Consider the following 16,802-nt stretch of genomic DNA (forward strand, 5'->3'; position numbering starts at 1 on the left):
GCATAACAAGTTGCAACAATATCATCAAAGTACCAATTACGGACACTAGGCACTATGCCCTAACAATCTTATGCTATTACATGACCAATCTCATCCAATCCCTACCATCCCCTTCAGCCTACATCGGGGGAATTACTCACACATGGATGGGGGAAACATGGCTGGTCGATGGAGAGGCGTCGGTGATGATGATGGCGATGATCTCCTCCAATTCCCCGTCCCGGTGGAGTGCCAGAACGGAGACTTCTGGCCTCCGAGACGGAGTTTCGCGATGTGGCGGCGTTCTGGAGGGTTTCTGGCGACTTCGACTTCTCTCTCGCGATTTTTAGATCGAACCCCTTAAGTAGTCCAGAGGGGGGCGTCGGAGGCCAGCCGAGGGGGCCACACACTAGGGCGGCGCGCCCCCCCTGGGCCGCGCCGGCCTGGTGTGTGGGGCCCTCGGGCCTCCACCTGGCTTGCCCTTCTGGCTCCCGGAGTATTCTTGTAAAATATGCCCATTGATATAAATTCCGAGGATTTTCCCGAAAGTTGAATTTCTGCACAAAAACAAGACACCAGAGCAATTCTGCTGAAAACAGCGTTAGTCCGCGTTAGTTGTATCCAAAACACACAAATTAGAGGCAAAACAATAGCAAAAGTGTTCAGGAAAGTAGATACGTTTTGGACGTATCAATGATGTGGCTAACTATCCTATAAACCGGCCAACTAGCACAACGAGACCTGTAAAAAATAAACCCTCTCAAGAACAAAAAAAAAATCCTTGTGCATATTCCACTTGAAGCTAGATGATAAAAATCTTGACGGCTTTAAGATGAAACTCCTTTCTTGATTGTCTTTCTTAGTTAAGTCTTGTGAATAGCTTCCCATTACTCCACTATGGGAAAGCCTCTTCTTCACCACATCTTCACATAACCATGATCACCATATGAATGCTTCAAGAATATGACCTCTTCAAGATGACCCATCTTGAACTTGCACTTCATTTCTTATTTCTTCATTGTGTTGATGTCTTGAAGATACACGTAAGAGCACACTCCTTCTTCTTCTTTTTCAAAACATACTCACAATAGGATCCACTCTCACATGACCAATCTTTGGATCACTCCATGAACATCTTGGTCATCACTTGATCTTCTTCACTTTCTTCTTATTTCAACCTTGAGGGCAACATTAGGTCCAAGCATTATCTATGGACAAATTCTACAAGTAAAACCCAAAGCAAACATTAGTTCATAGGGATTATCATCAATTACCAACACCACACGTGGGGGCTACATGCATTTTCAAAACCGACTACACCCATATCTACCCCTTGACGATGGCGAGGGACGGATTCAGGACAATCGTAAGAAGTGAGGGGTCTCGACGTACCGCTTGTCAGGATGCCGCGGGACATGGGGCTTGCCAGGCCGCAAGAGTAAGACACTCGAGCATGAGGAGCATTGAAGGGGATTGACCTCCTTCGGAGGCCACCAGGTGATGCTGGTAGTGGCCAGAACCGCCACTGCCAGCAAGGGAGGGACAAGTAGGTGGGGCTAGGTCGGAGGAGATGGGGTGCCTCGGTGTCGATATGAGATTTTTTGCTTCTGTTTACACTAGGTTATGCAGTGGTTAATTTATATTCCTAGGCGCCACCCATGTGATAGAAATCCCTGAAATTTGTTTGAAATAGTAAATTTAGCAGCTCATGGAAATTATTACGCTTCCACATGTCATAACTTGTCATGTTAGTTTAACAATTTCTCTTATCAACCAAATAAAGAATATGACCCTGATATTTGTTTTCGCTATAATAATTTGTTTGCCTCTACATCATAGTATAAAAGGTGTGGAGTATGAAGATGCAAGCACGATCCCGCCAAAATCCACTTGTAGTCCCATTTACTTGAGACCTTAGTGGAATATGTTTTTACATCGTAAGGGGTGAATTGTTGTCAAAGATCATGATCACAAGTGAAAATCATAAGTCAAAGCCTCAAATGAGAGTACGTAACTACGTATACAAGATGATTTTTTGATGAAAGATACAACCTGATGACTGCTAGTAGTAAGTTTTCAAAGGAGGGAAATAATGTGTGCATTGTACCTGATCCTGATGTTTTTCGTTCAAATTAATCAGATGATCCTGACATGCACATGCCCTGATGCCCATCTCTGTTACAAAATTCGTCCTTTGCCAGGCACGACGACGATCCCATCCATAGAGTTCAGTTCGTTGACTACTAGCTCAAGCTCCAGCAGAGGCAATGGCTGCCCATCCTTACTCGCCGGCAAGCGTGGACCTCCCGGGCTATGTGCCGCAGCGCCTCTCCCAGCTCGAGATCGTCGGGCCCTACCTCGGCACCTCCCTCTTCGTTGTCCTCGCCGTCTGGCTCCTCTCCGGTAAACACCTCCCGAATCCCGACCCGGCGACCCGGCCCTACATCTCATCGGGTCATCAGCTCACGCCTTTGGTTCGCAGGGAGATGCAGCAGACTGTCGAAGGTCGACAGGCTGCTCATGTGCTGGTGGGTGTTCACCGGACTGACCCACCTCGTCGTCGAGGGGTCCTTCGTCTTCACCCCTGATTTCTTCTCCAAAGAGAACCCAAGTTACTTCGACGAAGCCAGTTAAGTTCATTTCCAGGCTCGTCTCTCATTTCCCCTCCCAACAACATCACAGTTTTCATTGTCCAATTAGTTCAGCTCCGAGCCTAGATGGAGTGTTTGATGTCCTCGCGGAACCCGTTTCTTTCGTGTTGCGCAGTGAAGGAGTACAGCAAGGGTGACTCCAGGTACGTTGGGAGGGACACCGCCACCGTCACCCTCGAAGCCATCACGGTTCTGTTGGAAGGCCCTGGATCGCTGCTTGCAGTGTACGTCTCCTCGTCTTGTTTATGATCCCTGCTTGCGTCTGGTAGCAGTAGTACTAATATGTGGACTGCACTTTCAGTCTTTCTGACTTTGTGTCCGTGGGGTCAAGTTATTGTTCTGTAGCTAGTACTTTGTTGGTGATTCTGCCATCGTCCTAAGCCTCAATCATAGTATTTCTGAAATTTAATACTGAACATGGCACTTCCAAATTTTGTGGGGACAAGTTATTGTTGGCTAGTTAGCCTCTGTTAGTGAAGGTCATTCAAACCACAGTTATGCAAGAGTCTTAAGACATCTGCATCACTCAGATTTCAGACTTGATTATAAACACCTTCCTTTTACGAAGATGTGAGGCCCTGATCTCCATGACAAATCATCATTGGGCCACCCTTCGAATTAAGATTTGATGTCGACTAACTAATGGAAGCAGTACACAATCTGATGTGACATCCGACCAATAGATGCTTGGACAGAGCATATGCTTATGCTCAAATCCGCAAGTAGCGTGGCACTCCTGTATTAAACCTAGTGCTGTGCTTACATGATAAGAGGCAGGAAAGATAATGTGATGCTCACAAATTACAGAATTCATGAATACAGGCTGTTTTCATGTGCTTCCCTTGTCGGTACTTTTGATGGCCCTAGAATAAACAACCATCTTGATGATTTCAGTACTCTACTGAATCTAGACAAGATATTACAGTCATACACAAATAACATATTCTAACAGAAATCAGGTGTGATTAGTCCCAATAGTGCTTATCAAATTCGTGCATATAACCTGTAGGGTCCATCAACTTAGTGTTGCTATTAATTTTCAAAACATTAATATTTGTATGATTCTACAGATTGATGTTCTTCTCAGTCGGTATTTATGGTTGTACAAAACTACACTAGCTAGATGCTTGACGGTTACATGCATAATTGCATAAACAAACAATTCGGTACCTTCAATGTCTTTAGTTTGTCCCAAATATAAACGATTCAACCACAAAGAATAGCAAGACAAGGCAGTGGCACTATTTCTAGTGAACTTGTTCCAAAGGCATGCTTACATTTTGATGTGAACAAATTACAAATGGCAAGGCTTACTTTCTTCTTGTCGAAGGAAAGCCCATAACGAAGCTGATACAAAAAGACAGTTTGTATGAAATGTTCATCGACAACTGCTGTAATTTTGCATCTCAAAAAAAAATGCTGTAATTTTTTGATTTGGATTTTAATGATATTGCTCTTACCACAAGTTTCCTGCTTGCAGCTATGCTATTGCATCCCAGAAGTCATATAGCCATATCCTCCAGTTCACCGTGTGTCTGGGCCAGCTCTATGGATGCATTGTCTACTTTGCTACCGCCTATTTGGATGGCTTCAACTTCTGGGCCAGTCCATTCTACTTCTGGGCATACTTTGTTGGAGCGAACAGTTCATGGGTTGTGATACCGTTGCTTATCGCCAGAAGGAGCTGGAAGAAGATCTGTGCTGCGATTCATCAAACGGAGAAGGTCAAGACTAAGTAGTGCCAGCAATAGACTGAGTTTTGGCTGCAACCAGGACACACTGCGCAACTTTGCTTACGACATTAAATTTGGTGTGTTTTTTCTATACGACTCCTTGCGTTTTAGTTTGGTAATTTATGATGACAAGTTACACACCCAGAAAACTGAGACCGGAGAGCAAACAAATCTACTCTTCCGGGGATAAAACTAAATAATTTTCATTTTTTCCATCTCCGAATTCCTTACACTGTATGCTGCTAAATTCGGAGAATCTCAAAATAAAAATCTGCCATTGCGCACTTGTTTTACATAGTACTCTCTCTGATCAATAACAATCGAGAATCATCAAGACGCTTATTAGTTTATAGTATGCATGGTTCTAAGTTTGTAGATATATCCTGGTCGTGCAGATTAACTAAAATGCACCTAGCCCAGCAGATAAGAGATGAGTGGCATATAGGAGTATGTGTTACTCAAGGTCTCGAGCTAGCTAGTGCCGGTGAAAAAGTTAACTTTGATAATGTATAGAGTTAAATAAGAGGCTACTACGAATATTCTTACATGGATGGAACCAAAAATTTCAGCTAAAGCCTCGCCGTCATCAACGCTAGTGACTGAGCTGCAGAACATGGATCATCTAAAATTTGTTTCATGCAAGGAGTTTGTGCCCGTAGAAAACAAAGCTAAAATTAGCTAAGCCATACATTTGACCACACAAATTTAGTTTGATGCAAGGAGTTTGAGGGGGCACAGAAAATAAGCTGAAATTAGGCAAGCAAGACTCTGAAAACAAGCTAAACTTAGCTAAGCCAGATATTCGACCACTAGATATTCGACCACTAGTTGGTTTAGTGCCACATACATATGATTGGCCAGCCGTCGCCCGCGGCAATGCATGCAGACCTATATGTAGCGTTTGTACGTGCCGGCGCATGCTCGTTCGCCCGCTCATATATATGGATGGATGGAGCAACTTTCCAGCTACCGTCCTTGTCATCCATAGTGCCATCTCCGTTATCGCTGGAGTGACCACAACATCAAAGTGGCGTGTGATGACATGCGGAGAGCCTCGTCTCCGGGTAAGACGGCGTCAACACACGCCTCCTTGATGTTGTCGTCGCTTTTCCGCCGACGAAAAGGATCAAGTGCTTCAAAAATCTCAAAAGCGCATAAAGGTGACACATGAGCTGGCAATCCAGTACTTGCCGAGGGACCCATCCGTCGACACGAATTAGGGTTATTTGCAATGCGCTGCCGCATGCAATTTAATGGTTTTTTTACGGCATTCCTGTATAGCGGTGCTTTTTTTTTGTAGTGACTGCCCCAAATGTGTTGGTTTTATGCAATTATCTCGAAATACTGACATGTACGAGTTGCCCGTGGCACATAAAATGCAGCTATAGCTTCATCCTGTAGGAAGTCGATTAGCCAAGACAAATCCTTAATTTGAGGAGGTATCCTTCGTTGGCGAAGGTGTGGAAGTTTAAAAGTTTTTCAGCTCGCTGGCCACATTGCCGGACCAAACGTCCTATCCTCAGGCTGGTGCCAATGCACCGCCCGCCTCCCGCCCCGCCACGTCAGCTTTTGGCCCACTCTCACCCCACTCTCACCCCACTCTCACCACACGGTGCCAATGCACAGGCTATAGTGCCAGCTTTAGTTCTCTCTCCTCCACGTCAGCTTTTCTCTCTCTTCAACATCAGCATTTCTTTTTCACGTTACAACAATATAAATAATGCAAGGAAATTATTTTATTCAACTAAAATTGTTACCGATTACATCATAAAAAAATTACATAAAAATCTGAAAAGATTACATAAAAATCTGAAAAAATTACATAATCTAGGAATTAGCCCACACATGCTCCATCAAATCATGCTGGAGCTGTGTATACATCGGTGACTCCCTCATTTCGGTGTCCATCTGAATCCTGGCTGCTAGGCTTGGTGGTGCATGGTGGTGTATTGCAGGGCCGACATTTGAAGCAACTGTCTCATAGATGTTGTCCAAATTTTGTCCACGCTCATCGTCAATCGCGTCGCGGCACGTCAGCTAGCCGTTGGGCACTCCCGCCCCACTCCCGCCCCGCTCCCGCCCACTCTCGCCCGCATCCCGCCCGCCTCCCGCCCCACTAATGCCCGCTCTCGCCCGCCCTAGCGCCCGCCTGCCTCCTGCCCCACCCTGCCATCGCGCCGCCCCGCCTCCCGCCCCTCTCCCGCCTCCCTCTCGCCGCCAACGCGGGCGCCAGCCGGGCGGGAGCGGGCGCCACCGCCGGCGCCCCGCCGGCGCCCCTCCCTCTCGTCCCGCCCCTCTCCCGCCCCTCTCCCGCCCCGCCCCGGGCGGTACCGCCCCGCCACCCGCCCGCGTTGGCACCAGCCTCATACATTGGTCGCTAGTAAGTAGTAAATCGTTATGTATGGTTTGTGTGTGGATCCTCCTAGCTGATGCCTGCACTGTAAACAATATTTCCATTGATCAGTAAACCCGACACTATCGTGCTTTCTTTCCTCCCGAGCCTTCACGCGTGAACACGACGACAAGACCTGTAATGTGGGCTGCCGGCGGCCAAGGTGGGCTGCAGCCAAGGAGTGGCGTGCGGCTGCAGCGGCAGAGACTTCACAGCCAACAGACATCTGGCTGTACATTTCTTTGGTACTAGTGCATGCATGATGTAGGATGTCAATGAAAAAGGAATAGTCATGGAGCGGAAAGTGGAGTTTTCTGGATGTCAATGAAAAAGAAATAGTCATTTCCAAGTCACGTCCCACAGCAAAAGGTTGTCCGATTGATCTGTTATGGATGCAACAATACTGGAAACATACTACAAAGTTGTACCAACTTTTTTTTACTAAATCCCCGACATTTATTATGGATCGGAGGGAGTAATGCATTAACTCTTTCCGAAGTTCACTTTACAAAGTTCAACTCCTAACCTTTTTCTTTAATTGAAAACTATAGGGGAGGTCCTGATAGTATTTCTTTTATTAAAAGATATGGATTATACATGGGTAATTGCAGTAGAAGGGGAAGGAGGAAATGTCCAAAGCAGCAAGGGGAGAGAGCAACTATACTGACTATAACGGAGGGAGAAGCATATCCAGTCAGGATCTAAAAGGAATTGCAAGATCCTCCTCGATTCTGAAGGAAATAAGAGAAGATCCCTTTTGAATGGAAAAGACCAAGATGCTAAGCTAGGGTTCATATTTTCTAAACTGTTTACTTTAACCCCAAACTGTCAAGTTTGCTCACTTGACATATTAGTCGAAGAAAGATGAAGGACTTTTTCATACCAACAATCCAAACATATACTATTTTTTGTTACATGAATACTAATATACCACAAGGAATATGGATTTTTCCTACCAGCGTGTTCTGTTAATCCGTAACCTGAAAATCCTGATCTCTCGTCTGGAGGCCTATTGATGTCAGTAGTTGAGATGTACAAATACGCGTGTGTAGAAACATGAGAAAATGTCATGTATATGGTGTAATATGTGTCATACAGGGACATTCAATTGTGTTATCTATAGTTGGATTCAAACTGATTAACTCAACAGAGATGCATACAGTTTGTGCCCTATTTTGGTTCATTTGGAACATAACCATTTCAATTTTCTCAAAGAAATTGGTTGCACTGATCAAATATCTGCTTATAGAATCTGATGTTGGTACTATTGTTCTTTGAGAAAAAATGGATCTTAACAAAACTGGGCTTTACTAAGTAGGTTTGTAACTATTACTGCATTTGTCCGTGCATAGAAAATTCCATAATCCTAATACCAAAATTATAATTTCCAAAAGCAAATGTGCCTCTGCCAATTGGTGTACACAAATAATTGCTCAGGCTCCATAAAATTGCCAAGAGAAGCGGGCCTTTTCTTTCTTTATAGTGCCATATATCACAATATACATTACTGGAACATAGTTTGCATAAAACATGTCAAACAGGTTTACATCCAGAACACTACTGGAGAAAACGATTGGAGATGCTTAGACACTACATAGGAGTTGGTGTGGTGGCGCATGGTTTGCAGTTGTCCCTTACGATCATACTTAAGGCCAAACGTGCTCATCTGGAGCACACAACCATCACGGTCACCAAAGGCGTGCTTAAACTCCACTCCCTCGCGTTGCAAAAACTCCACAAGGCAGAAGTTGTTGTTGCCCATGTACGCGAGAGTGGCCCTTGCCGATTTCAGTCGCCTCTCCGGGACCTTGAAGAACAACTTCTCCCTGACCATCTTCCACTCCGGCTCCACGGTACTTGTGTTGCTGCGGGAGGGGACTTGACAGGAGCAAATGTACCCATCCTTACGAAGCCCAACCCATGCATCAAGCTCGCTGTCGAAGTAACCTTGGCCTTGGAAAGGCAGCGCCCATTCCCCATGGCACCTCCACTCAGAATTCTTGGTATCGAAGGAGAAGGTGCCACTGGGAAGATACGGATAGTGCCTTTCGCGCGCCGACATAAAAATAGTGTGCCCATCCGGGTGAAGCGCGTAGGAAGTAAATTGATCCTCCATGTCAAATGGTGGCGGTGAGGGCATGCTTTTCCAGGACCATCTCATGGTTGGACTAGGACACCACGGCTCATCGTTCTCCAATGGTGCCGATGACATGGCCTGGAAAAAGTGCTGCTCGTTGATATGGCGCCGTGTCAAAGCGTAGAGTGTACCACCAGCAGCCACAGCGATGGTGTCACAGGCAAGCAGTGAAAGCCGTAGGCGAGGGCCAATGGTGAGTCCTGCTGTCTCGGTGTCGTAGAGGAGGGCGGGAGTCTGTAGACAACGAGGGTTGGTGGCGATGAGGATGTTGCTGCCCAGGGCGGTGAAGCCCATATGAAGACCATGTACTGGTGCCGGTAACCGGAGGACAGCCTTCCCAGGGAACCCAACCTGCAGGTCGTCGGCGTAGGTGTATTGCAAAGTGTCAGCATCAATCTTGTAGATGCTGAAGCCCTTGTCCCAGTCATCCAGCACAACGTAGAGGTGCTTCTTCGGCACAAGCCGCGGCCTTCTTACGGCGCGGTCGCCGTCGAGTTGCCAGTGCTGACGCTTAGACATTGCCTCCAAATTCAATCAGTATGCCTTCCCTGGCTGTGGATCTAAAGAGATACAATGTCTGATTTTGATTGCGACGAGGTAAAAGAAACGACAACGAGGATCTTAGGGCCGCTAATCTCAGAATGAGGTGAGAGTCTTCGAGTCCCTCTCCTTGTTTATATTGTGAGCCGGCGGCCGAACTAATCGAATCCGGAGACCGGCTCGGTTTGCAGATCCTGGAATCCGAGTCGGAGCTGAACCACCATGGGGAACACCCTACAGGATAGCCAGAGAGGAACTAGGGTTGGGGGGGTGATGCGCCGATCTGAGAGTGAAATCAGGAGGGAAAAGAAAAATGGGTCACCTGGTCGCCGGAGCTGCCGAGCCGTGGTCGCCGGAGCTGCCGACCCGTGGTCGCCGGAGTCGCCGGAGCCTCTCTGCCTCTCTCTCACTTTCAGGCGGACGGGGATTCAGTGACTTGTGAACAGCAGGTCACAACGTGCCTGGCCCCCTCTCATCCGGCGTCCACTGGCCATCCAACGGCTGAAACAAAGCAAAGGCAAAGTCTACACGCAGTACTGCTGTTTGCTCCAATCTGAACCAACACTGAAGCTACAGACTGTAGTTTTGTCTATTTTAGACTGCAGTTTTCAGTATTTTAGATAGTTTTCAGTCTTAACATTCTGACAAACACTTATGTAAAATTTAAACGAGTCAATGATGTAAAACTGAAATAAGGAACAAGCAAATCTGAATCGTATACTGAAGTAACACAAAGCTTAGTTGAACCAAATCTGAACTCAAATTGAACAGAGATTATATTTGAAGGAGAAGACCCTTAACAGTCAAATCTGTAGCAACAAGTGCTATCATTGACAATGATTTGCATACTTAAAGTAGGCCGTTACACTTGTACACTTTGGCCTAAAAGACTATAGTTAGTCTCCAAAATACTCACAGTCTACCAAAAGTTAGCACCAAAATCCTATATACCAATTTCTAGATACTAGAATAGATTTCCGTCATAGAGACTATCATCATCACAAGCCGGAGCTGTCAAGAGCTGGGTAAAACTACCAATAACATTGTATTCTTCATGCACCACAATTGCTCCTTTCTTGTTGCCATCATTCTCCACTTCTACATGAGGTTGTACAGCATCATTCTTCTTTTGTTTCTGCTAATGAAAAATCACATATCAATGTACAGTGTACAAGAATGACAGTATCATGTAGTAATTTCTAGATTGCAACATACCTTTACTCCTTTTGTTGATGTGGAAGATTTAGTTGACTTGCGCTTTCCCTTCTGCAACTTATCAATCCAACTTTTGGCTCTCTTTGAGTTTTTGGATTTAACCTCCTTTTTCTTTAGTTGTGCGGCATTCAGAAAATCGGTTGTTTGTTGCACAACATTTGGGTCAACATTTTCTTGTCCATTGCTTGGTTCATTTGTAGCAGTAGAAGATGCATTGAGTTTATCCTCCAACTGTGGAGAAACGGAATCAAGTGCATTTTCTAACAACAAACAACATTCTTCAGAGCTGGCTATTTTTTTGGCCAAAGTGAGAAATTTATGGGATAGATTCTTGTATCGAAGCATAGCTTCTAGTTTCAGATTTTCTACCACATTTCTTCCTTGCCTATCCAATATACTTCCTTTTTGTGCTTCTCTAGTCCATCTCTTTAACACATAGTGTGATGGTAATGTCTTTATATTCATCAAGTCAAGCACTTTCAGACCATGTGCACACAATATTCCTGTCCTCTCGAAGATTCCACAAGTACATGAAACTGTTTGGGCCAAAGGATCACCGATGACTATGCGCTCTTGCTCAAATGTTCCATCCAAGCTCCCAATAGAAACAACATATTTGTTATTTCCATCCAATGCTTTGGCGCAAGCCGCCATGGATCTTTCATATTCACTTTGAAAAGTTTCAAAAATAACCGGAGTGTACACTTTGCTTGCTTCCACCAACATAGGTGTGGCCATTTTGATCCTTGGTACGTTCTTCCTTGCCTCAAATTCAGATTCTAGTTCCTTACTTCTTTTTACTTCTACTGTCCTCTCGTTGTCGCTTGCTCCGTAGATGATTCTTATGGTCACGACAAGTGTAGGTGAGGTTTAGTGGCCCACCAACTTGAAGACAAGCCAAGTCATGTGCAGCTTTTGGCCTAATTCCAGCATCATCGGCGGTTTCTATTTCAAAAGCTTGAAGTTCCAAAATTTTCCTTTGTGATGCCATCAAGTGTCGGGTTTGCGGCAAATGAAGTAAGTGATTATGCTGTAGCACAACTTTGATGACTTCATAATTTCCAGTCATCCGATCCAATGAAATAATTATCTGGGCATCACACTTTGTCCTCGTTTCAGCTCTAAAAAGCTTTGGCACATGATCAGTTTGCCCTTTTTTCCGAACGCCCTCATTGGAACAAACATATTTGCATGAAGTCGCTTTACCATCAATTTTGCTCAAATTAGTATTTCTTTTCCTCACATCAAAGCCTGCTCGACCCCCATATGCTAGCCAAAACTGCCAAGCATCATCTGGAGTTTTGAATCTCAAACCAACTTTAGGTATCCACTTATCAGGTTCTGTCATTGCTTCCCTCTCACACAGCAGAATACTCAAATTCAGTTAAATTGGACTAACACAGACAACACCCAAATGCATAGTTTATCACTCAAATTCTGCAAAATTTCAGATCAACATAACAAATTACTCTTTGATTCAACTAAAAATCAAGACTGCACACTATTCACGGATATAAATCACAATACAGAAAATTGGTAGATTACCTCTCGGTGGCCAGCTTCAAAAACTGAATCCACGGACTGATCCTTGAGGGCTTCGCGTTGAAGATCATCAGGATGGCCGTGGTGGCGCTGGCCTCCTCCGGGGCGCCGCGAAGACCATCTGGTTTGGCGCCGGCAGTCCTCCGCGGCGGCGCTGCACGCCGACCCCTTCTTCTCCGCCGCGAGGAAATCCTCTCAACCCAGCAGCGGCGCGGCTCCCCTCCACTTCTCCCGCCGGAGCCCTGCTTCTCCGCCGCGACGGCCCGTTCTCTCCTCTGCAGCGGCGCGGCGGGAACGACCGAGCTGAATCGAGAAGGCCCGCGAAAAGTCTCAATCTTGCCCGCCCTCAAGGGAAAAGCAGCGAGGCGCTGCAGCTGGTCCGTATCTGCGTGTAGACTTTGCCTTTACTTTGTTTCAGCCGTTGGATGGCCAGTGGACGCCGGATGAGAGGGGGCCAGGCACGTTGTGACCTGCTGTTCACAAGTCACTGAATCCCCGTCCCTTTCAGGCGGGGTCGGTTCAGTTTTTTGTTTTTCGAGAGAGAAGTCGATACAGTCACCCACCTTTGAAATACACGATGTACGGTAACTAAATACGGCATAACAATCATTTACGGAGTAGGTCACTAGCTCAATGTATAGAGATGTATTTGCTGACATGGCAAGTGGTGGAGCCCATTTGATAGCCTCCTAACTGTGTACACATACCAAAATAATAAAAAACCTTTCATAAAGTGAGAAATTAAATTAGAAGGGGCTAAACTGCAAAGTTGATTTTTTTTTTAGAGCAACCACATATTCCATTAATCAAACACCAAGTTACATGAAGCAACACATGTGGAAACTAAAAGACAAACCGGGATAAAATGATTATCCTAAATTTGCAGATAAAATCCTAAAAGATTGAGAAATACAAAACGATCCCTAGGGTTTCCTGCAACCATCATAGCCAGCGGCCGCCGTCCAATTCCAACGCCGCTAAGACGAACGCAAGAAGAGACACCGAGACTCCACCGTTGCAAGATCCAAAAAAGCACCATCACCAACGAGGCTTTGTGAGTAGATGAACAGGCCTGCTGCAAACAGAAATTGATTCTGGTCAGGCAGATCTAGAAGAAAGACGGCACAACATGTGTGCACATTGGACGTTTCGGTGCACCGACCCATCAACCGGTCCACATGCTAGTTTAGAAAGATTTCGTATAGAACAAGTCAGTAATCGAAGCAAACCGATGTTGGCGCTAGTTGTTCTAGCGTATCGATCAGTCAACCGGTCCACATGTTGGTTTGCTAAGATGGCATACCGACAAGTGAACCGAAGTAAACCGGGCTGGTGTGGGTCATTCCGTTCGCGATTGAGCCAGATACGGTTACTTACTGAAAGGACGAGATGTCGCTCAGAGGGGCGGGGTGAATATGCGTTTTAAAAACTCTTACGGATTTGGCTTGTAAGAATGCGGAATTAAACTAACGTTTATTTTACAAGCACAAATTCTAAATATTCTAGGCTTGACTAAGTGTAACAACAACTAGAGCTAAGCAAGATAGGCACAAGATATATGTAGCACAAGTGATAGCAAGATATATGTACTTCAAGCACGATGGCTATCATAAGAAAAGTAAGCTCGGGTATAGAAATAACCGAGGCACGCGGAGACGAGTATGTATTCCCGTGTTCCCTTCCTTTGCAAGAAGGTATGATGTCTACGCACGCTTCTATTCCTGTAGACAGTGTTGGGCCTCCAAGAGCAGAGGTTTATAGAACAGCAGCAAGTTTCCCTTAAGTGAATCACCCAAGGTTTATCGAACTCAGTGAGGTAGAGGTCAAAGATATCTCTCTCAAGCAACCCTGCAATTAAGATACAAGAGGTCTCTTGTGTCCCCAACACACCTAATACACTTGTCAGATGTATAGGTGCACTAGTTCGGCGAAGAGATAATGAAATACAAGTAATATGGATAAGTATAAGTAGTAATTGCAATCTGAAATAAAGATGACAGCAAGCAAACATGTAGCAGAACTTGTTGGAAACGGTGTTTCAATGCTTAGAAACAAGGCCTAGGGATCATACTTTCACAAGTGGACACTCTCAACAATGATCAAATAAATAAATAACGTCTCTTCACTTGTGCTACTTTCTCACACTCTCTTGTTGGATAACAAACACCATTCATTGTGTAGGGCTATAATAGCACACGTCAAGCCGGAGTAAACAAGCTCCACAACATCCGGAGTTCATATTTAAGTAACCTCTAGAGTGCATAATAGACCGTTGCAATTTAGACCGAGTACTAACATAGCATACACACTGTCAACAATAGCTATGAAAGGGGGAATAGATCGCGTCAATACTATCATAGTAATAGTTAACTTCATAATCTACAAGAGATTACAATCATAACCTACGCCAAGTACTACATGATGCACACACTGTCAACATTACATCATGGAGGAGGAATAGACTACTTTAATAACATCACTAGAGTAGCTCATAGATTAATAGTGATACAAAGCTCATGATCACATAAAGATCACACCATGGGAGAGAGAGATGAACCACATAGCTACCGGTAGAGCCCTCAGCCTCGGGGGAGAACTACTCCCTCCTCATCATGGGAGACAACAACGGCGATGAAGATGGCGGTGGTGTCGATGGAGATGACTCCGGGGGCAATTCCCTGTCCCGGCGGCGTGCCGGAATAGAGACTTCTGTCCCCCGAAACTTGTCTTCGCGATAGCGGCGGCTACGGAACTCTTCGTGGAATATCGTCGGTTGTTTTAGGGTTTTCACGTCTGGGAGCATATATAGGCGAAAGGGCGGCGTCGGAGGGGCACCAGGGTGCCCTCTGATACGTCCAATTTGCATCACTATTTTATATCATAATTTGCTGTTATTCATTGATATATTTCATATTGGGACACAATACTTATGTTATTTCATCTATTTTGCATGTTTCATCATTATTGGAGGATCAAGCACCGGAGCCAGGATTCTGCTGGAAAAAGCACCGTCAGAACGCAATATTTCGGAAGATCAACTGTGGAAGGAAATTATACCAAAAATCCTATTTTTCAAGATGACGAAGGAAGCCAGAAGGAGGAGCCAGGAGGACCCAGGGTGGGCCCACACCCTAGGGCGGCGCGGCCCATGGCCTGGCCGCGCCGCCATGTGGTGTGGAGGGCCCACAGCCCCTTTCGCCTCCTTTTCTTCGCGAAATCCTTCGTCCCGAAAACCTAAGCCACAGAGGGTACCTCGCGGAGAGTTACAGCCGCCTCTGCGGGGCGGAGAACACCAGAGAGAAAAGAGCTCTCCGGCGGGCAGGAATCCGCCGGGAAAATTCCCTCCGGGAGGGGGAAATCGACGCCATCGTCACCGTCATCGAGCTGGACATCATCTCCATCACCATCATCATCATCTCCACCATCATCACCGCCGTCTCCACCGCTGGACACCGTCACCGCCGTAGCAATTTGGGTTTGATCTTGATTGTTTGATAGGGGAAACTCTCCCGGTATCGATCTCTACTTGTTGTTGATGCTATTGAGTGAAACCATTGAACCAAGTTTATGTTCAGATTGTTATTCATCATCATATCACCTCTGATCATGTTCCATATGATGTCTCGTGAGTAGTTCGTTTAGTTCTTGAGGACATGGGTGAAGTCTAATTGTTAGTAGTGAACTATGGTTGAGTAATATTCAATGGTATGATATTTAAGTTGTGGTGTTATTCTTCTAGTGGTGTCATGTGAACGTCGACTACATGACACTTCACCATTTATGGGTCTAGGGGAATGCATCTTGTATTCGTTTGCCAATTGCGGGGTTGCCGGAGTGACAGAAACCTAAACCCCCGTTGGTATATCGATGCAGGAGGGATCGCAGGATCTCAGAGTTTAAGGCTGTGGTTAGATTTATTCTTAATTACTTTCTTGTAGTTGCGGATGCTTGCAAGGGGTATAATCACAAGTATGTATTAGTCCTAGGAAGGGCGGTGCATTAGCATAGGTTCACCCACACAACACTTATCATAACAATGAAGATTATTTAGCTGTATGTAGCGAAAGCACTAGACTAAAATCCCGTGTGTCCTCGAGAACGTTTGGTCATTATAAGTAAACAAACCGGCTTGTCCTTTGTGCTAAAAAGGATTGGGCCACTCGCTGCAATTGTTACTCTCGCACTTTACTTACTCGTACTTTATTCAACCGTTTCATCAAAACCCCCTGAATACTTGTCTGTGAGCATTTACAGTGAATCCTTCATCGAAACTGCTTGTCAACACCTTCTGCTCCTCGTTGGGATCGACATTCTTACTTATCGAAAATACTACGATACACCCCCTATACTTGTGGGTCATCAAGACTATTTTCTGGCGCCGTTGCCGGGGAGTGAAGCGCTATTGGTAAGTGGAATTGGTAAGGAAAACCTTTACCGTTGTGCTGATTTTATTTCTGCCTGCTGCTATAAGTCATTATGGAGAGATCTTCTCTTCAATTTTTATTTGGGAATTCTACTACTACTGCAACGGTAGTGGATGAGGCGCCAGGTGAGGAAGTGATACCATATAAAATACCTATGAAAATTATTGAACGTGTTATGGATAACCGCTA

At 45.3% G+C, this 16,802-nt stretch overlaps 2 protein-coding genes and 1 non-coding gene across 3 annotated transcripts; 1 reads left to right on the forward strand and 2 right to left on the reverse strand.

The window, feature by feature from the left end:
* Window positions 1-2,189: 2,189 nt before the first annotated feature.
* On the forward strand, window positions 2,190-4,580 carry LOC127331353 (probable 3-beta-hydroxysteroid-Delta(8),Delta(7)-isomerase). Its single transcript, XM_051357484.2, has 4 exons — window positions 2,190-2,382; window positions 2,462-2,608; window positions 2,746-2,854; window positions 4,111-4,580. The coding sequence occupies exons 1-4, from the start codon at window positions 2,247-2,249 to the stop codon at window positions 4,367-4,369; spliced, it is 651 nt and encodes a 216-aa protein (XP_051213444.1). The 5' UTR covers window positions 2,190-2,246; the 3' UTR covers window positions 4,370-4,580.
* A 3,623-nt stretch (window positions 4,581-8,203) lies between these two features.
* Window positions 8,204-9,912, reverse strand: LOC127331354 (uncharacterized). The gene is made up of 2 exons (XM_051357485.1): window positions 9,755-9,912; window positions 8,204-9,666 (listed from the first exon to the last, which is right to left on the reverse strand). Exon 2 carries the CDS (start codon window positions 9,409-9,411, stop codon window positions 8,299-8,301), a length of 1,113 nt encoding a protein of 370 aa, XP_051213445.1. The 5' UTR covers window positions 9,412-9,666; window positions 9,755-9,912; the 3' UTR covers window positions 8,204-8,298.
* A 273-nt stretch (window positions 9,913-10,185) lies between these two features.
* LOC127331356 (uncharacterized) lies at window positions 10,186-12,546 on the reverse strand. Its single transcript, XR_011751404.1, has 3 exons — window positions 12,193-12,546; window positions 10,648-12,084; window positions 10,186-10,567 (listed from the first exon to the last, which is right to left on the reverse strand). It is a non-coding gene; the product is annotated as an uncharacterized protein (transcript).
* Window positions 12,547-16,802: the final 4,256 nt, after the last annotated feature.

This window comes from Lolium perenne, chromosome 2 (assembly GCF_019359855.2).
Source record: "Lolium perenne isolate Kyuss_39 chromosome 2, Kyuss_2.0, whole genome shotgun sequence".
In the NCBI taxonomy this organism is placed as follows: Eukaryota; Viridiplantae; Streptophyta; class Magnoliopsida; order Poales; family Poaceae; genus Lolium; species Lolium perenne.